This window comes from Sander vitreus, chromosome 24, assembly GCF_031162955.1.
Source record: "Sander vitreus isolate 19-12246 chromosome 24, sanVit1, whole genome shotgun sequence".
NCBI classification, from domain to species: domain Eukaryota; kingdom Metazoa; phylum Chordata; class Actinopteri; order Perciformes; family Percidae; genus Sander; species Sander vitreus.
The window spans coordinates 13,146,528-13,167,530 of NC_135878.1; the positions used below are offsets into that span (position 1 = coordinate 13,146,528).

At 41.5% G+C, this 21,003-nt stretch overlaps 2 protein-coding genes across 2 annotated transcripts in view; one reads left to right on the forward strand and one right to left on the reverse strand.

The window, feature by feature from the left end:
• LOC144512820 (uncharacterized) overlaps window positions 1-21,003 on the reverse strand; it is a 289,800-nt gene that overhangs the window by 74,152 nt on the left and 194,645 nt on the right. The window lies entirely within an intron of this gene.
• Window positions 2,526-19,098, forward strand: LOC144512825 (uncharacterized). Its single transcript, XM_078243774.1, has 2 exons — window positions 2,526-2,706; window positions 14,662-19,098. Exons 1-2 carry the CDS (start codon window positions 2,643-2,645, stop codon window positions 15,807-15,809), a joined length of 1,212 nt encoding a protein of 403 aa, XP_078099900.1. The 5' UTR covers window positions 2,526-2,642; the 3' UTR covers window positions 15,810-19,098.

Genomic DNA, 21,003 nt, shown 5'->3' on the forward strand with positions numbered 1-21,003 from the left:
CATGGTAACTTATGCTGAACACCTAACCTGCTCGGGGGCAGGTTATGTTGGAGATTAGAGATCAACAGGTGTAAAAGCACCGCCTACTGACCAATCAATACTCGATTGATAACGGCGTCACCGTTCTTAGAAGGTCCGGTGGAGCTTGGCGCGCGGCGAGAGAGAGGTGCGCTCAGAAAACGTATAGGCTATTTGTCGGCTTCTTAAGCCGTGTGTTGCCAATGCCACACATCGGTATGAATTGTTTTTATATTTTCTCTCATGATCGCTTCCCACTGCCAGGGTTGCAACTGATAAAATAATAGGCTAAAGCAACGACAGTTTATGGAAAGCAAAAGTGTAATTATGGCCAGATCTTGTGCCTGACTGATGGGGAAGTGATATTGATAAGCGTTGTGATTTACGCATAACAGCGTCGGCTTTTTTTGCCAGTTTTCCCTCCTGCGTTCTTTGCCTGTAAAACCGTGTCTGTGTTCTTCGTATTTATGTAGAATTATAGTTTGCTCTTCTTATGTAAAATATGCGGCTCTGGTAGATGTTTTCTGATGTTTAAAGAGATACTGTTTGGTCAATTTTCACATCCTTTCTTAAACATTTGTACAGCCTGTGTTGTCATCGTTCCTTTAGAACCATATTTGACCATATTTTTACATTTTGTCTGCAACTTCTCGTGGTGACAAATCCCCATTGGTATTCAGAGAAAAGGAACAGTAGTTGTATGGGTTGACTGAAGTTTGCCCGTTTTCAATGCTGAATGTTTCAATTGACCAACAATCCTGCACAAACTGTACAGATCTTCCACTTTAAGAACAGGTATATTTTAACATGTTTCTTTTAGGGCTGCACGATTAATCACAATCGCGAATAGAAAATAGTATTATTGCAAATGTCCAACAAGGCATATTGCACTCCCAATTCCCACCCCAAAATAGACAATAAAATATGTTCTGGCCAGAAACTACATTTTAAGTGTTGCTGCAGCAATAGTCCCTTTAATTTAGTTGTGCACAATCCAGTACCTGTTTGAGCTCAGTCTAAAAGGAAAAAAATGTATCCGACACGATCCTCCAAATCCACAGGACCTTACCGGTGAGATAGTAGAAATGGAAATCCAAACTCAGGCCTGAAGTTCAGAGGCCAGTCCGCTGTCCACCACGCTCTCTCCCGCTACGGCTAGCAGAGTGGAAACACACCGCTCCTCCGTCGTACCCGCGCTGTCTCTCTCACAGTCCGCCACGCAGTCCCACTGTACAGCTATGTCAACAGATAAATGTTTTCAGACACCACATAGAAAGAGAGAAAGAAAGAAAGAGAAAGAAAGAAAGAGATAAATCGCTGTTCAGGATATTATTTCCTTTTCTTGCAGAGCTAAATGCTCACCATTTCTCCCTCTGAAGCCGGTTTAGAAAAGAACGACACCAGCGCTGCGCAGCTGCCGCCTAGTGGGCATTAACGCAAAGTGTTTGCCACTGCTAAAAAGGGTTGAGAATTGAGAAATGACTCAATTAAAACAAAGCGGCATAACCTGAGCTATTTGTGTCTGATTAATAAGTGAAAACAGGAAACTACTTTGTGTTATATTTGAAGGAATATTTGAGCTTCAGTTCAAATCTTGAGCTTGGGTGAATGTACAAAATGTCCTATTATGATGACAAATATTGATCACACAATCCCATCGTCCCTGCTTAAAGGTTTTAAACACAACCATCCGATATGGGGTGGGTTACACGTGACTCTCTGTGTGTACTGCAGTCTCCACGCTGTAACAGCCTTCACTTTACTGACAGTATCAACAACACATGAAGCCACCGTTCTCACTGTTCACCGTGTAACTCGCTTCACGTCGTCTTGGCGGTCTCTTTTCCTCTCGCCTTTCTCTCATCACACAGCCGCTCCGACGCCGCTCACGGTCTCTCGACGGGCCATTCTCCCTCTCACTGATGCCTGATGTATGGTTCTGTGTTGAATCTACGTACAATCTGCCCTCTGAATTACACTACCCCATGGATGTATTAGTTGTTACCTAGTAACGACGTCCCCAAAATGTATAAATATATTCTGTTTAGGCAGTAGCATGTGTGTTGTGTACGGTCACGTGAGTATCAGTGTAGAGGGTTTTAGACATGCAGACAACAGAGGTTTTACAAAGTATATTTTGTAACGTGATCAATAGTTATTATAGCCTAATACACCCATCTTGAATGTCACTGTTTATAAGGGCATACACTATAATTTTAATAAGAATATTTTTGTCATTTCATTTAGGAAAATATTAAGTTATTTTTAAAAGTATTGCACTTTTTATGTATTTCTTCTTATGCTCGTTTAACTTTGGATGTTCAAGTTGAATAACACACATTTCACAATTTTAAGTTGCTGTATTTTTCCTTAGTCAAATCCACGGAGCCGTTGAGGAAAATAAAGGTCCAGGAGGATCTTTAATGGAGACTGTCCTCATCACCAGCGGGAGGCAGCAATGCGGTAACACTGCCTAGTCTGCCGGGAATGGACAGAGGAAGAAGAAGACGACTACCGTTCATATGTTACCGACCTAAACACCGGAGCAGTCAGCGGAGAGGAGACGTTAGCCGGGATCCAAATAACGGCAGAAAACCCCCGAGGAGTTAGTCTGCTACTCAGACATGGACCGACACCGGAAACAGCTGGAGGTGGATTTAAACCCGGAGACGAAGCTGCGAGGAGAAGGTTTGTTTTTACTGCTGTGCTAATGAGGCTAAGCTAACGTTAGCCAAACCATTCACAGCATATTAGCCGCAGCTAGCTCCCCGAAGCTAATGTGTTTCAGAAGAGGATTCATTAAGAGTCTAAGCAGCGTTAAGTATTTATCTGTTTGTAGGGTTATCAGTGAGGCATCAGCTGTGAATGGTTTCCAGTTCAAGTGTCCTCATGTCACAGGACTAACTTCATAACAACAACTTAATAGTTACTTAATAACAAACACGTGTTCCATCTTTCACTTAGGAAAGAAAAGAGGAAAAGAAAAGTACGTTTTGTTTTTTTTAAACAAAGGGTTGCTTGTCATCATGTTTTATACACACACCTGGAAATGACTGCCCCCATGAGAAAACCGGAGCTCTGAAAACTTGTTTCTTGTTAAAATGAGATTTTCTGATGGTATTGTTTTGGAATATTTTCTCGTTATTACTAGATGTTGTTACAACAAGAACGTGTTTCATTCTGTTCTCTGTTTCTTAACGTTAACTATACTGAACGGACGCATTGAACATCGCTTACTTGACTTTATTATCTCAGTGTTCATAACATTCAGCTTCGGCCAGCTTCACACATTGACATAATGGACCAACGGATCCCATTGCTCTGGACGGAGACCAGTGAAGGATATTAGAAGCACTTTTCCGTGCGTTACTGAGCAGCCTCCAACTGAGCTTGAAGACGTAGATGTGACATGAGCAACATATCTGAAAGTTGTAAGTCTTCTGGTAGCTGTGCCAAGAGAAATCTCAATCATTCCCAATCTTGCAGAGATGGAGAGCGTAGGTATATGTAGGGAGATAACATAGGCACAGGCTAATTATTGCTAACTAAAATGCTAGTTAACATTAGTAATTAAACTTAAACCGCTAATGTGAGTCGAAACTGCCTGCGAGCTTCTCCTGTACTATACGGTAATTCCTCTACTATGCGACAGTAAGTCGCGTGGTTATGACACAATCGTTAGCCTTTTTTTTACAGAAACATCTGCTATGGAGCCATAACGTGAGGTACAAGGTAATGGAGCCTTTTAGACATTGTCGTGTTTCTTTAGAAATAAACAATGGACAAATAGTCTTTAAACGCTTCAGATGTAAAGTTATTCGCTGTCAAAGTGGCGCCAAAATGAATGGCAGTCAATGGAATGCTAACGGGAGGTGATGGCTTGGTAGCATCAAAATGGCGCCATAGGAGCTATGCGTTCCGAGCAGAAGCTTACCCCCTTGGCTTCACACTCGGTCTGTGTGTCACACTCTAAGTGCTCCCTGGAAACACACAAACTAGAAGCAACAATCCCATTGTTACCGAAACAGTTCTTGTAGAAAAAGTGAATAAATCAGAATCAGGCTTATTGCCAAGTTGGTTATTAAAACAGCGTTTAGGTTCATAATAAAGTAAACAAACATGTGCATACATACATACATATACATGAACCAAATACATAAAAGCCGAAATAATACATACCTGAAATTTCCACTTTCACAACACTGTTAACGGTGTATTAAAATGTATTTAAAACAAATCCATAACCAAGGGGCATGTGAGCGTATACACTTTGTTTCCTGCATTCTGATGAACTTGTATGCACTGATTTGTGCCTTTGTTGCATCAATCCATAGTGGACATGTCTTATGTAAAAGAAAACCTATTATTCAGGTGACAGGCAGACGCTTTTACGAAAAACGCCCAGCTGGAAGCACAAGTGCACTTTTGGGCGAGTGTTTTCTTTAGCTGAAGCGCCTTTGTTGAGTCTGGTTGCTAAGAAACGGAATATCCACAGAAGTAAAAATGACGGCGGCTACAAATTGGTTGCCGCGGTCGGCACCAAATAGGCCGGCACAAGGTAGAGTACTTGCTCTGGCCCTAATTCTGGATGAAGGAAAGGCTGAAGCATGGAGGTAGGGAACACAGATATATGGTCCAACAGTATTCATTTCTCCTCTGTTGTTGTTTTTCAGCACTTGTTCATGTAGGATATTTGCGGTTAGTATTGTAAAGTGTCTCTTCACCCATCCTCCACTGTGATTGGACGGCTGGGTACAAACTGACAGTGACGAGCACATCTTTCTAACCAAAGTTGAATATTCTTCAACTCTCTGCGATCCTAAAAATCTCCAAACGTGCAGAATAGACGCTCAGCGCCTCGTCGCGCTGCTGGTGTAAATATGCGCCGATACATTTTCGGATCAGCACAAAAAGGGGGGAATTTAAATGTTTCATTAAAAATGTAACAACAATAACCTTTAACAATAATAACTTCTTTCACCAGTAAATTGCTGTTAAATGACAAAAACGCCGTTAGTGTTAACTAGCGTGACATGTTGCCTTTAACGTCTGTTTTGTAGCATCAGAGTGGCAGAATGAAGAGCAGATATTATTGACTGCAGGCTTGCTTTACAACTTATTTTCTTACTCCTCTCACTTTCCTCACAGTGAATTCACTCGTACGCTTACTCTCACACCGACACTGCTGACGCTCGCTCTAGTCTCCTTGCTCAACCACTCACTCATTTAACGCACCTGGCATTCTCGCTCTTAACTTGCGCTACTCTGGTAACACTTGGTTGTTGTGAGCGCCAGTTAGCATTTGGTTGTGAGAGCCATGCACTTAGCAGAAAAAGAGGATAGTTCAACGGTTATTCCAAAGTTAGTTTATTTAAGATTTTGGGAAGTTAGAATGCCTGTGTAATACACTTTTCCTATCTTAAGTTAGGATGACACATCGACATAGCAACTCTTCATCTGTAATTACTTTTTCCTAAATCAGGTCCTAACCCTAATTCCCATTGTTACCACTTTAGTTAACATAGGATCTGCTAATTAGGAATTAGTAGAAATATTTATGAACTCTGCATTATTGGAATTTAATATTATTATATATATTAATTTACGCTATTTTCTATATATCTTAACTGTAAATAGTTTGTTTCCAATGCAAACAGAATCTTCTTGACAAAACATTTCAGTTAAAGGGGACTGTCTGGTGGGGTTCAGACCTAAACACTCCATGTCAGTTGTCGATGGGTATGCCGAGTAGGGCTGGGTGATATATATCGTCAAAACAATGTTTAAAAAAACAAAACAAAGAACAAAACATGCTATATTGTGATATTGTTATCGCCATATGAAATGACAGGCAGTCATTTCGTTGAGGTATTCATCACCGAATGTAATATATTATCCTGTTACTGTGGTGAAATCCATCATTTTTAAAGAAGGAAGGACAATTTCAGAAGAAATTAAAGCTGCAAGCAGAGTTGGACAGGCCTTGCCGGTCTGGGTTACTGGCGGAGGCTGCTCCATGCGCCCGTGCGTGTGTGCAACTGTCGGACACAGTGCACATGGTGGAGTCTGCGGTGTTGGAAATAGTGTATTGCAAATGTACGTAACATAGTGGGCGGAGCAAACCGTCACCAATGAAAAGGTAACTCTCTACTAAGTTCCATCAGTTCGTTTACATTCCGAATAAGGCCTTTTTCCAAATATCACATTTCCGATTAAGAAGTGGGATATGCCGGTATAATTTGGGTTTTAGAAGCATTCTTTGGACATGTATACAGTGCATTTGGAATATGCGTTAAAATCTGTGTTTTTACCATAGTTTACGCCGTACGTCAGCTCTGTGCGTTGCTATGGTTCAGGTAGAGATGCATGCCCAAATGATAAGGAGAAACACAGCTACTCTGTCAACCTTTTCAAGAAGCTGGTTGAAGGAATGAAAGAACGATGCTGTGTTGGCACGGTCGAACAAATCCGCCACCGGTGGATACCTATGGAAAAATCATATTTTGCATGGCTATATGTAAACTGGAATATTAATGGAATATTCTCTTTCATTAGCCATGTACACAGCTTAGTCGGAATATCGTCCTTTTCAAAATGATGATACCTACGAGAGTCTAAGAGAAACGGGTCATTAGATATGAAAGGAGGCGTGACTAATGTATAGGGGGCAGCGTGTTGTGGAAAATCTCTTTGGTGTTCGGTGATGAAGCTGGGAATTAAGATTGTCTGACACACTGGAGTTATCTACGTTTCTTTATTCTTCTTGCAAGTAGGAGACAGTCTAACAGAGTGCACGCAGTCTGAGAGAATGTGTCGAAGACAAAGGATTTCACAGTTTTTATAGGGTGAGCATACAGAGGGATGGACTAATAATAATAATAAATTGAATTTATATAGCACTTTTCACGAACTCAAAGTCACTTTACAGGGTATAGATAATGGAGACAAACAAGATTCAGGCACAGATGAAAAGGGGAGGGGCGTGGGGCTAGGGATAGGCAGTGGTGAAGAGATGGGAAGATGGTGAGGGACTCAGAGGTGTGGATCTCTTGGGGGAGGGAGTTCCAGAGCCTGGGAGCTGCCCTGGAGAATGCTCTGTCCCCAAAACTGCGGAGGTTGGACTTTTGGATGCAGAGGAGACCAGCTGAGGTGGATCTGAGGGACCGTGAGGGTTGGTACGGGGAGAGGTCAGTGAGGTATGAGGGGGCCAGATGGTGGAGGGCTTTGTAGGTGAGGACCAGGATTTTGTAGATGATCCGGTGGGAGATAGGAAGCCAGTGGAGTTGTTTTAGGACTAGAGTGATGTGGTGCCAGGATTTGGAGCGGGTAATGAGTCGGGCGGCTGAGTTCTGGACCAGTTGGAGTCGGTTGATGTTGGTGGAGCTGATGCCGAGTAGAAGTGAGTTGCACTAGTCCAGTCGGGAGGAGATGAAGGTGTGAATGAGTCTTTCAGCAGCAGGGGATATGAGAGAGGGTCTGATTTTGGCGATGTTGCGGAGGTGAAAGGAGGAGGTTTTAATGACATGACGGATGTGGGGCTCAAGGAAGAGGGTGGAGTCAAAGATCACTTTAAGGTTACGGGCCTGGGGAGATGGGGAGACAATGGTGCCGTCGATGGTGAGGGTGGGTTTGGAGCCTATGAGGAGGAATTCTGTTTTATCGCTGTTGAGTTTGAGGAAGTTGTGTTGCATCCAGGTTTTAATAGCTGACAGACAGGAGTTGATGTGGGAGAGGGGAGGATTGTGAGGGGATTTGGTGCTGAGGTAGATCTGGGTGTCATCGGCGTAACAGTGGAAGTCGAGGTTGAAGTGGCAGAGTATCTGACCAAGAGGGAGGATGTAGATGATGAAGAGGAGGGGGCCGAGTACGGAGCCTTGGGGAACACCTTGTGTGACTGTGGCAGAGGTATGATTATGGAGAGAGATGAAGTGGGATCTGTTGATAAGGTAGGAGTGGAGCCAGCTGAGTACAGTACCTTCGATACCGAGGTCTTTTAGTCTGGTGAGCAGATTGTTATGGCTCACGGTATCGAAGGCTGCACTCAAGTCGAGGAGGATAAGGATGTTGAGGGAACCGGTGTCAGCAAAAGTGAGGAGGTCGTTGAGTGACCAGGTCAAACTGGGAGAGGAGGCAGTGTGGAGGAGGGGTCGGGAGGTCAGGAGGGATGGGGAGAAGAGGGGTTGTGGTAGGTGCTGGAGTAGATCCTGGGAGGTCAGATACAGGGGATAGAGATTTGTAAATTATATTGATTTTGTCAGCAAAGAAGTGGAGGAATGAGTTGCAGAGATCCGGAGTAGAGGTAGGGAGGGTGTTGGTCCGAGGCTTGATGAGGTTGTTCATTGTGGAGAAAAGGGTTCTGGGGTTTTGACGGGTTGGTGAGGATGGTGGAGAGGTAGGCAGATTTAGCAGCAATGAGGGCGTCTTTGTAGGCAGTGAGGTGGAATTTGTAGGCTTCATGGTGGACTGTGAGAGATGATTTTATTGTCAGACGTTCAAGTTGGCGGCCAGTTTGTTTCATTTTCCGGAGTGCAGGTGTGTACCAGGGTGAAGAGGTGTTAAAAGTGACGTTTTTTGTTTTAATGGGGGCCAGGGTGTTGAGGGAGGTAGACAGGGTGGAGTTGAGGTGGTTTGTGAGGTCATCCGGTGAGGTGAGGGTTGAGTCCAGGTGGAGAGCAGGTCAGAGAGATGGTGGGGATCGATAGATTTGAGGTTGCGGAAGGTGATTTCTCTGAGGAGGCGGGGGCGTGGGGTTGGAGAAGGGATGGTGAAACGTATCAGTTTGTGATCAGAGAGGGGAAAGAGGCATGGATGGAGGTCGAGCACTGGTTGGTTTGTGGAGCAGACCAGGTCGAGGATGTGTCCTTTTTTCATGGGTGGGGAATGTGACATGTTGGGTGAGAGAGAAGTTATCCAGTAAAATGGTGAATTCTGATGAGAGCTTGCAAGTGTTGCAAGATGTTTAAATCACCGAGTAGCAGCAGATGTGGAGAGAGAGATGAGGCTAGTGTGAGGAGTTCAGTAAAATCAGAGAGGAAGGAGGGATTTGGTTTAGGTGGCCGGTAAATGAGGATGACTGTGATGGAGGAAAGAGCTTTGAAGGCGAGATATTCAAACGATGATACTGAGGGGAGGGTGAGTTCTGTGATCCGAAAGTTCTGATTGAAGATAACAGCGAGGCCACCTCCACGGCTGGAGGGGTGGGGTTTGCAGATGTAGTTGTAGCCAGGGGGGGATGCTTGGTTGAGGGAGAAGAAGTCGTTGGGTTGTTGCCAGGTTTCGGTGAGCAGGAGGAAGTCCAGAGTGTTGTCGAGGATTAGTTCATGGAGGGCAGGGGCTTTATTGTTGAGCGATCGGGTGTTGAGGAGGGCAAAGTTGGCATGGTGAGAGGGTGGTGGGATGAGGGCAGGCTGGAGAGATCTGAGGTTGTCCCGGTTAGCAGTGTGTGTGGTCGGTGGGGTGTGGGGGTATTGCAGTTGAGGGGGGACAGTGAGTGGATTTGCAAAAAGTGCCAAATTTGGAGAGTATGATTAAGTGTATGTGAAGTGCAGAAAGCACTGTAGTCCAGTCCGGGTTTTCTGTGCAGCCTGACGGTGTGTAGTACGGGTACAGCGAACACAAACAAACAGGAACACAAGAGAATAGCAGACGGAGAAGCAGCGAATAAACAGCGCCAGCGTCCTCTCACGTCGTTGCCATGACATGATGTAAGTTGATATCTCGGACTGTACTTCTTGTTGACTCAGTAATTCTGGTCTTGCTGATTCTTCTTCTTTTACTGCTGAGTCTGTACTGTTTCAGAAAAGACTGCCTCAAGCTATTGACGTTGGCCCTCTGCCAGGTACTGTTTAGTGCTGAGCAGCACGAGAGAGAGGAGGGCCACATAGCCTCAGTAGCTCTTTCTGCGGAGGCAGAAAGAGCTACGATTGCGTTTTAAGATATTAGAGCCCTTATAATGGATCCCTATAACTGATATATTATAATATCATATAGAACTTGCTGATGGTGGTCTTGCCGTGGGGTTAACTGTATTAAAAAAAAAACGTAGACATGCCGTGACCATCACTTTTGGATTTTCATAGTAAGCTACATGAACGTCATTTATCAGTCTGGGTGTTACCCCTGTCTGCGGCAGTCTCCTCCACTCCATATCTTTTTAATGGAGCTAACCGCTAATCGTTGCTAACATAGCCTTCAGTTCTTCGTGCCTGAATCCAGTTACTGTATTTATGGACTTGAGCCCGAATAAAACCCCATATTTTATGGCTGTAAGAGTTTTAAGTTACTAACTTCGAGTTGTTTGAATTTTCAGATTAGATCTTAATGAATGCAACAAGGACATGTATAGTAGCCTACAAAACAGTGTGTTTACGATCCCCAAAACAAGGATTAAAACATTGAGCTAACAAAACAAATTAACATTAGATAGCCTTAGTCTTATATGATTTAACAGGAATTAGGAGACGACAGTGTTAAGATTTTTAATAACGTGTCACTTTTTGTATGGATCATAGTATTAAGGTTAATTTCCACAATAGGCTATTCGGGCATCAGGTAATCAGGTATTTTATCTGCTGAACCAATACATTTGACCAACCAACCAGATTTAATTGACAAAGCACATCAAAGGCTACACTTCATCTGTATCATCTTTTAGTCTATGTTTAATATGCAAATAGTTATTTCGAAATGGTCTGTTAATGTTATGTAGCCTAGTCATTGTTTTCAATAAATAGTTCATAAACCATCATTTGACTAGTTTATGACATAACCCAGCCATCATGCGCTGCGCCGTCACATCCTGCGCCACCCACGACCACAGAGTAGATTCTCAACCTGTGGGAAATGCTGTATAAGGCTTATTTCCTGTTTGCACCAGGGGATGCTATGACATGTAGATATCCTCAAGACTGGGCCCTGTCAATCATGAGAAATTTCAGGCAGATTGGACAATGCACACTTAAGATACAACAACTTCCTCGTTCATCGATTAGGCTAGATTAGATTCAACTTTATTTTCCTTATTGTGACTTACCTGGTCCTCCTAGAATGTTAGCAGTTAGTAGGGTTAGCATGGCAGGTCCAGTTGGGATCACTTTACTGGCTGTGTCTCAATTGTTTTTGTGAGTAACCAACTCGGGTACTCTAGCTATATAATTCAATGTGAGTTCACGAATGTTGAAATGACAAAAAATGCCCATCCCTTGTAGCCGTAATAAATTAGCCTGAAGCTAATGCTTGCCTGTTCAGGGGGAAATTAGCTTCCTTTTGGGCTCTAAGCTGTCTCCATCTTTCAAATACATCTCCAATATTTACCCAGGGTTTGTTACGTCTCTGGTCACGCAACTTAGGTCGAGTTGAATATATCTCCATTGATCACGTTCATTTGTTTGCTGCTTCCATGGCTATACTAACATTACAGCTGTATCACGCTGGGTTTACTATTTTACAGGTATATGTCTTGTGTCCACAGAAGCGTCAACCTGTTGTGTGCGCTAGTAATTATCCTCTGTGCGGAAACACAGTGAGCCGTACAACCTTAATTACATTGATTTAACGAAGCTTCGAGGCAAAGAATTTTGCTTCAAGGATTTTTTTGTAATCGAATTATTCGAGTTATTCGAGGAATCGTTTCAGCCCTAGCCAGTGTGTTTCCTGGAATCGCCGCTGCACTCCAGTTTTGTTTTACCTATAGCAACTGGAGCTACTGCAACCAAGTACTATATAGCAGGACTTTGTACCGTGAAAAATCACAAATAAAGGCTTCTAAACCAAATAACACAGAACTGGACATGTCTCGGCAGTAATGTGACCCGATATTGACCAGCATTGGCTGCCAAGATTACAGTTATTTGGCATTAGCATGCAGCTATTTAATAGTTAGCACTATGCTAATGTTAGATTGTAATGGAATGATGCACAACTTTCTACCGTCATTGGGGAGAATTTAACAACATGGGCAGCCAAGATGACATATTTTACTGCTGTTAGCATGTAGCTACATGTGACAATGTTAATACTGCACTATCTTAAAAAAAATAAAAACACTCCAGTCCTGCCTACCTGGACCCAATGACCAATCGGAGAAGTTTGGCTAAGTGTTACTTAACACCTAGCCGAGAATAGAAAAAGCTGTTGAAACAGAAGCGTTTACAACAGGAAATCTGAACGGGGGTTTGTCTACAATATGGTTACCTCATTATTTGAACATACGGAAAAGCATAATTTGTCCACTTTAAGATGGCACGGACCAAATTTGAAGTCGATTGGATGAAAACTCTCGAGGAGTTCGTTTAAGTATGATGTGTGGAAATAGCAAAAAAAATGCTGATTTCGAACTTTCAATTCAAAATGGCGGACTTCCTGTTGTCCAGGCTTTTTTGTACGTCTTGACACATATGCGTACCAAATTTCATAAGTCTACATTAAACATACTGCACGGGCTAGCGGGCGCTAGCGAGCCATTTCTGCATGCCTATTTACGAAACCTACAAAAATTGTACCTTGCCTGATGCGTGTGCAAATTTACGTGAGTTTTTGAGTATGGGCAGATCCCCCCAAAAGGTGATTAATTGCGCAAAATAATAATTCCTTCAGTATCAATAGGGCCGGGACAGGAGCAGCGTCAGATCCTGGAATAGTGGTATCCAAGGCAGGTACAATGGGGCAAAAAAGTATTTAGTCAGCCACCAATTGTGCAAGTTCTCCCACTTAAAAAGATGAGAGAGGCCTGCAATTTTCATCATAGGTACACTTCAACTATGAGAGACAAAATGAGAAAACAAAATCCAGAAAATCACATTGTAGGATTTTTAATGAATTTATTTGCAAATTCCTCGGGAAAATAAGTATTTGGTCACCTACAAACAAGCAAGATTTCTGGCTCTCACAGACCTGTAACTTCTTCTTTAAGAGGCTCCTCTGTCCTCCACTCGTTACCTGTATTAATGGCACCTGTTTGAACTTGTTATCAGTATAAAAGACACATGTCCACAACCTCAAACAGTCACACTCCAAACTCCACTATGGCCAAGACCAAAGAGCTGTCAAAGGACACCAGAAACAAAATTGTAGACCTGCACCAGGCTGGGAAGACTGAATCTGCAATAGGTAAGCAGCTTGGTGTGAAGAAATCAACTGTGGGAGCAATTATAAGGAAATGGAAGACATACAAGACCACTAATAATCTCCCTCGATCCGGGGCTCCACGCAAGATCTCACCCCATAGGGTCAAAATGATCACAAAAATCTCAGAACCACACAGGGGGACCTAGTGAATGACCTGCAGAGTGCTGGGACCAAAGTAACAAAGGCTACCATCAGGAACACACTACGCCGCCAGGGACTCAAATCCTACATTGCCAGACGTGTCCCCCTGCTTAAGCCAATACATGTCCAGGCCCGTCTGGAATTTGCTAGAGAGCATTTGGATGATCCAGAAGAGGATTGGGAGAATGTCATATGGTCAGATGAAACTAAAATAGAACTTTTTGGTAAAAACTCAACTCGTCGTGTTTGGAGGGGAAAGAATGCTGAGTTGCATCCAAAGAACACCATACCTACTGTGAAGCATGGGGGTGGAAACATCATGCTTTGGGGCTGTTTTTCTGCAAAGGGACCAGGACGACTGATCCGTGTAAAGGAAAGAATGAATGGGGCCATGTATCGTGAGATTTTGAGTGAAAACCTCCTTCCATCAGCAAGGGCATTGAAGATGAAACGTGGCTGGGGTCTTTCAGCATGACAATGATCCCAAACACACCGCCTGGGCAACGAAGGAGTGGCTTCGTAAGAAGCATTTCAAGGTCCTGGAGTGGCCTAGCCAGTCTCCAGATCTCAACCCCATAGAAAATCTTTGGAGGGAGTTGAAAGTCCGTGTTGCTCAGCGACAGCCCCAAAACATCACGGCTCTAGAGGAGATCTGCATGGAGGAATGGGCCAAAATACCAGCAACAGTGTGTGAAAACCTTGTGAAGACTTACAGAAAACGCTTGACCTCTGTCATTGCCAACAAAGGGTATATAACAAAGTATTAAGTTTAACTTTTGTTATTGACCAAATACTTATTTTCCACCATAATTTGCAAATAAATTCATTAAAAATCCTATAATGTGATTTTCTGGATTTTTTTTCTTCTCATTTTGTCTCTTAGTTGAAGTGTACCTATATGAAAATTACAGGCCTCTCTCATCTTTTTAAGTGGGAGAACTTGCACAGTTGGTGGCTGACTAAATACTTTTTTGCCCCACTGTATAGAGGCAGAAACATGAGCTGTAGCATTTGCCGTAGCTAATGTGCAATTGACTTTATTTTGCACATTATTAACTGTGCAATAGCAGGGCCTCATCCTCTGTGATCTGGTGCAGTAGAGTTCTCCTATTTTCCAACTCTGTAAGTTTCTCAGACATACTGACAAAACTTTTACAGCTGGTTGGAGAGCAGGGTGGGGGGTTTGATTTTTTTTTTTTGGAGTGGAAGTGTACTAGCTTTAGGTGACAAACTCAGCAGCAAGAAGAGTTGTGCTCAGACGTTGGGGACCTGGGGTAAAGCAGATGAAGTCATCATGAACCTGTGTCCTTATTGGAGTGAATGTAGCCAATTGCAAAGTATTGTTAAGATATACATCAATGGCTGTTTGTGTTTCAGCTTTACCTTCAGATGTCAAGAAAGTGATTGTTGGTGAAGAACATCTGGAGTGGAGGTCCAGTCTGGACCAGGAGGACACACAGCCCCCCCACATTAAAGAGGAACAGGAGGAACTCCGGATCAGTCAGAACCCAGAGCATCTTCAAGGGCTGGAGGAGGTGAATATCACCAAGTTCCCATTCACTCCCGTCCCTGTGAAGAGTGAGGATGATGAAGAGAAACATCAGTTCTCACGGCTTAATCAAAGAAAAACTGAACAGATGAAAACAGAAGCTGATGGAGAGGACTGTGGAGGACCAGAACCAGCCATGAACTCAGATCCAGATACACATTTACAACCAGATGCTGATGATGAGACTGGAGACTCTTCTGAACCTGAGACTGATGACAGTGCTGATTGGAAAGAGACCAGAGAACCTTGGTCAGGTTTGAACTCTATGAATAATGATGAAGTCCTTGTCAGTGATTCAAGATGTACTACTGGTGAGAAAGAGCATGAGAAAAGATTTGGCACCAGTGGACATCTGAAGCAACACATGAGATCTCATACAGGAAAGAGACCATTTAGCTGCTCACTCTGTAAGAAAGCTTTTAAACAGAGGGGACATTTACATAAACACACGAGAACCCACACAGGAGCGAAACCATTTAGGTGCTCACTCTGTAAGAAAGCTTTTAAACTGAGCGAGTATTTACAGGCACACATGAGAATCCACACAGGAGAAAAACCGTTTAGCTGCTCGGTCTGTAAGAAAGCTTTTACAGTGAGTGGAAATTTACAGGCACACATGAGAATCCACACAGGAGAGAAACCGTTTAGCTGTTCAGTCTGTAAGAGAGCTTTTACAGAGAGTGGAAGTTTACAGAAACACATGAGGATCCACACAGGAGAGAAACCATTTAGCTGCTCAGTATGTAAGAAAGCTTTTAGAGTGAGTGGACATTTACAGGCACACATGAGAATCCACACTGGAGAGAAACCATTTAGCTGCTCAGTATGTAAAAAAGCTTTTAAAGAGAAAGGGGGATTACATAGACACATGATAACCCACACAGGAGGGAAACTGTTAAGCAGTGTGAAGTGGAGCTCTAGTCTGGAAGGAGAGCATAGAACTTCAGTCAGGTTTAAACAGTCTAAAATTGAATGAAGCCTCTTAAGGTTATGTGAGATGTAGTAGTAATAATAATAGAATTGTAGTATGAACTCCAAAGATTGCCATGTTCATTTTTGCAACTGTAATTGGACTTTTTGTCAAATGAAACAAACAATTCAGCCAATCCATGCAACCTCAGCACTCTCCAAAATGGCAGCTGTTCTGCTGTCACAAGGAACAGCCACCCAACTCCGTCTCCCTTAAGTGTGAAGTGCCGTGACAACACCATCCCTATAAAAGCAACAACTGCTGTTATTCTCTGGCTCTTTCTCTACTCCAGAAGGAGAATAAACAACTTTATTGCATCTCTTAGCAAGGGTCCAGATCATCTTTGTTAAAGCATGGCCTACTGAATGTAGCCCAACACAGAAACTCAGCAACTGATGCAGCACAACAGAGACTGCATCATTTGACCTCAGAACCACTATTCTCCCAGCCTGGCTTTCCCACAATGATGGAACTGCCAGCTAACAGAGGATTTATTTCTGTGGTAATGTAGCCAACTGGGCTAGCAATAGCATAGCAACAGCGTCTAAGCAAAGCTGTTTTACCTTCTGTTAATGTACATGTATTGATTTGATTTAATGCCATCCAGACCTATATTGTTTGTTTGTTTTTAGTCAAGTTATTGGGTAGCTAAACTGCTAAGTTGATGTTAGTTTAGGCTTCACACTGACACTCTTGCACTTCCTCTTTCCTAACCTCGTACCTTAATTTACACAGATTTGACTTTAAACATCCAGACATGCACACTTTAATAGTTAGCAAACTTGGGGGGCAACCGGTTTCCAGAGGGAAATGTCAGACAGCTAAGTGTTTTTATATAAATATTATATATAATCTCAACGTCAAAAAGTATGGGCTTATCTGCTAATGTTAGCTATCGACCGTTACCTTGAAAACATCCAGCAAATAGACGATACCGTAGTGTGATTTACCTTCACCGCTCATTTTACACACAGTTTAACAACAAAACGCTGAGTGAACATTACTAGCTACGTTTTTCATGTTAGTTTTGAGCTGTATGCATCCCCACTAACCTGGAAAACGGTTAAACGTTAATACAGCGTGTCAGAGGAATACAGCGTGTCCTGTAGCGGGGAGTCAACAGCACGAGGGACCGTCACCGCAGCGTTCGCTAACGTTAGCTTCTTGTCTCATCCGGGGTCTGATAAACAGTAAATTCATCAAAGTCAGTGTGCCCAACGCTATTTTACAACGAACTGTAGCTGTAATATTTCACCGGACCTGCGTGAGTGTGGATTTCATGTCGCGGCTTTCGTCGCTCTTTGTCACTTTGACTAAGATTGAATGACAAGTGTACTCGCCCTGTTGTTTATGTGATTGTCATGACTTCGCGAGTGATGATGTCCTGTCACTGTTCCAGTTGCTCACCCTAAGGAGAGAGAAAGCGGATGACAGTTCGCTTGAGTTCAGTAGAGCAGACGGCTCTGCAGAGTCGTGTAATTACGACTTTATGACTTTTCATAAACAGCTGAAGGAGTGTTGCGCGGTGTACATAGCAGAAACCCTGTTGTGCGTGTGCCCTATTTCTGATACCGTGGCCTACCAAAAATTACACTTGTGGACCATTTGGTAGCGCTATAATGACGTCAAACGTGTTTTTGCCTTTAACTCCCACATTACACATCGCACACTAGAAAACCTTATATCCACATGTTCCTTTAATCAAGCTGAATCACCTGATTTAGGCCACACCCATTTCCGCCAAGATTTTGTTTGCAACATGTGCAAAACCAACTTTTTCGAACTCCTCCTAGGCCGTGTGAATGACCTGCACGTAACTTGTTACCTAGCATCTCCAGATGGACACGACTAACAGTTATCAAAAGAAAGGCTAATTAAGCCTTTCAGCTCCACAAAACTCTCTCTGTATTTCTCAGTATGGCTATGTTTATAAAATGTCGTCGTCCGGCGACGTTTCGGGCGCAGAAAATCGAGCCAAGATAATTACCTCTTCTGAAGAGTCCCATCATGTTTTTTTTTTTTTAATCCTTCGTGTCCTCCTTTGCTACTAGCAACTGCGTGGAGGAGGGTTGGGGCTGGTACGCGATCACGGAATGCTTGGTGTGCACCTGGGCTACAGCCCCGACAAAAAAAAAGAAGTGAAATGTGCCCTGTGGAATTGTCTTGTTAACAAACACAAGTTGTGTTTGCATTCAGCGTTTTTCACGAAAAGGGTTTAACAGGTTTAACAAATGTGTTAAATCCATGTTCCTTCTCAGAAATATTTGCAAAGTAGAGTTGTATGTATGTAATGTTTTTACACATCTAGTCTTCTAGATTATAGGAGGCGCTGTGGCTTAGTGGTTAAAGCGCCTGTCTTGTAATCCCAGCAGTATCTGATTTTTAGTTAATTGCCTTGACACAATGTGTGTCACCAAGATACTGCTTAATGTATTTTCAAATAATGATTTGTTTATAACAATTTAAGGTGAAAACCATAGTATGATCCATACAAAAAGTAACACGTTATTGTATAAACTAGAGATGGTCCGATACCATTTTTTGCTTCGCGATTCCGATACTTGAACTTGCGTATCGGCCAATACCGAGTACCGATCCGATACCAGTGTGTCATATATTTTATTATGTTTTAAGAACTGTATACTACTATCCCTGTATGGATGTGATATTATTTCTATCTTTGTTGTCGGTCTGGCTCAGGTTAAACTCTTTGTGAAACATGAATGCCACAGAACGTTCTTTTATTATGGAGTTTGACAGTCAGTTATAATGGAAAAAGAACATAAATAAGCTACTTTAACGTATTTTTTCTTTAGCGCTTCATTACGTGGTATCGGTTCGGTGCATAAACTCCAGTACTTACTGATACCAGTGTTTTAGGCAGTATCGGAGCCGATCAACATGATATTATAGCATGTTGAAAGGTGACAATCATAGTATAGTATATCAAAAAAAGTCATACTATAGTTTGCAGAAAAAAGTGATAAAAACGTCAGTATAGTATTAAAACTATACAACTTTACATGCCTGTCTGAAAAGAGAAAGAACAGTTTCACACTCAGTGCGGTAAAATCATGAAATGAGCTTCCAGAAGAAGTTGTGCGTTCCCCTTCTATTAATTCTTTTAAGAATAGGTTGGATGCATTTTGCCTGTCAAAAAGTGTAATGTATAATTATAAAGCTTGTCAGTAATTTGTTTGTTTTGTGTTTTTTTTTTAGAGTCTGGAATAGAGGATTGTATATCCTGTACCAGAAATAGTATGTTCAAAATTGTCATAGTATTAATGGTAAAAAAAAAGTAATCTTATAGCATTTCGAAAAAATTATATAAAAAGTAATACAAAAAATAATCATAGTATAGTTTGTCGAAAAAAAAGTCATGAAAAAGTTACAGTGTAATATCAAAAAAAGGTCGGAAATTAGTCATAGAATAGTATGACGGATAAAAGTCATAGTTTAGTATATCGAAAAAAGTCATAGTATGTCGAAGAAAGTGACGCTATGGTATATTGGAAAACAAGGCATAGTATGTCGAAAAAAGTTGTTACAAGTTAATTGTATAGAATGTCAAAGAAAGTCCGGAAAAACATGCAAACTCCACGCAAAAAAGCCAAGCCCGGACTGGGAATTGAACCATGGGTCAGAGTCTGCAGTCCCTGCTAACCACTTAACCACTGTGCCAACAAAAAAAGTATGCTGAAAACAGTCATACTGTAGTATGTTGAAAAAAGCAATTAAAGTCGTAGTATGGTATGTCGAAAAAAGTGAAGAAAAATTATAGTATAGTATGTCAAAAAAGTGATGAAAAACTCATAGTATGTTGAAAAAGACATGGTATACTATGTCCAAATACATTAAAAAAAAAAAAATCATGGTATAATATGACAAAATTATGAAAAATGTCATAGTATAGTATATCGTAAAGTTATTGAAAGTCATACTATATGTCAAACAATCATAGTATAGAATGTTAAAAAAAATCATAGTATGTTGAAAAAGTGGAGTATGTCTAAAAAAGTGATAAAAAGTAATAGTGTAGTTTATCAAAAAAGGTCATAGTATAGTATGTAAAAAAAAAAGTAATAAAAAGTCATAGTATAGTTTATTAAAAAAAGTCATAGAAAAGTATGTCGAAAAAAATAAGTCACAGTATGTCAAAAATGTAATAAAGTCAGAAGAAAAGAAAAGGAAAAGGGCCAGCCAGAAATTGGAATCAAACCTGGGTCAAGAGTCTGCAGTGACTACTTGCTGGTTGCCTGTGACACCAAAGAAATTGTTGAAAACAGTAAGAGCATAATATGTTGATAAAGTAATAAAGTCATAGTTTAGTTTATCAAAAAATGTCCAAAAAAGTGATAAAAGTCATAGTATACTATGTCAAAAAAGTGATAAAAGTCATAGTGTAGCATGTCGAAAAAGGTGATAAAAAGTCATAGTATAGTTTACAAAATAAGTCATAGTACAGTATGTCAAAAAAGTGATAAAAACTCATAGTATAGTGTGTCGAAAAAATTATAAAAGTCATAGTATAGTATGTCAAATAAAAGTGATGAAAAAGTCATAGTATAGTATGTCAAATAAAAGTGATGAAAAAGTCATAGTATAGTATATCAAAAAAATATAGTATGTCAAAAAAAGTGAAGAAATATAGTATACTATGTCAAAGTGATGAAAAAGTCATAGTATAGTGTGTCAAAAAAAGTGATGAAAAAGTCATAGTATAGCATGTGGAAAAAAGTGACAAAAAAGTAATATTATAGTATGTTGAAAAAAGCCATTTAAAAAGTATGATATGCTGAAAAAAAAAAGGTCCTGAAAAGGGCCAGCCACGACTTGGAGTCGAACCTGGGTCAGAGTCTGCAGTGACTACTTGGTGGTTGACTGTTTTAACCTCTGAACCACTAGCTATGTTACCATTTGTGTGTTTTTATGCAAATTAAGTTAGATTGAATGAAAAATGGCTTATGGAAACAGTAAAATTCAAAGACTGAATTTCATGAATATCAACTCAAAGTTTATACGTTCGGCCTCATCAGATTTTCTCTTGGTCGATAAACGGCTTATAAGATAAACGCTGATGGAAATGTTATTTTCCAAAAGAATAATGAATTGCGATACAGTTTTAGGTCATTTTATGGTTAAACAGACGCACCTGTACAGGTCAGAAGTGGTGAAGAGTACCGACGCAAATGTGCCTTAA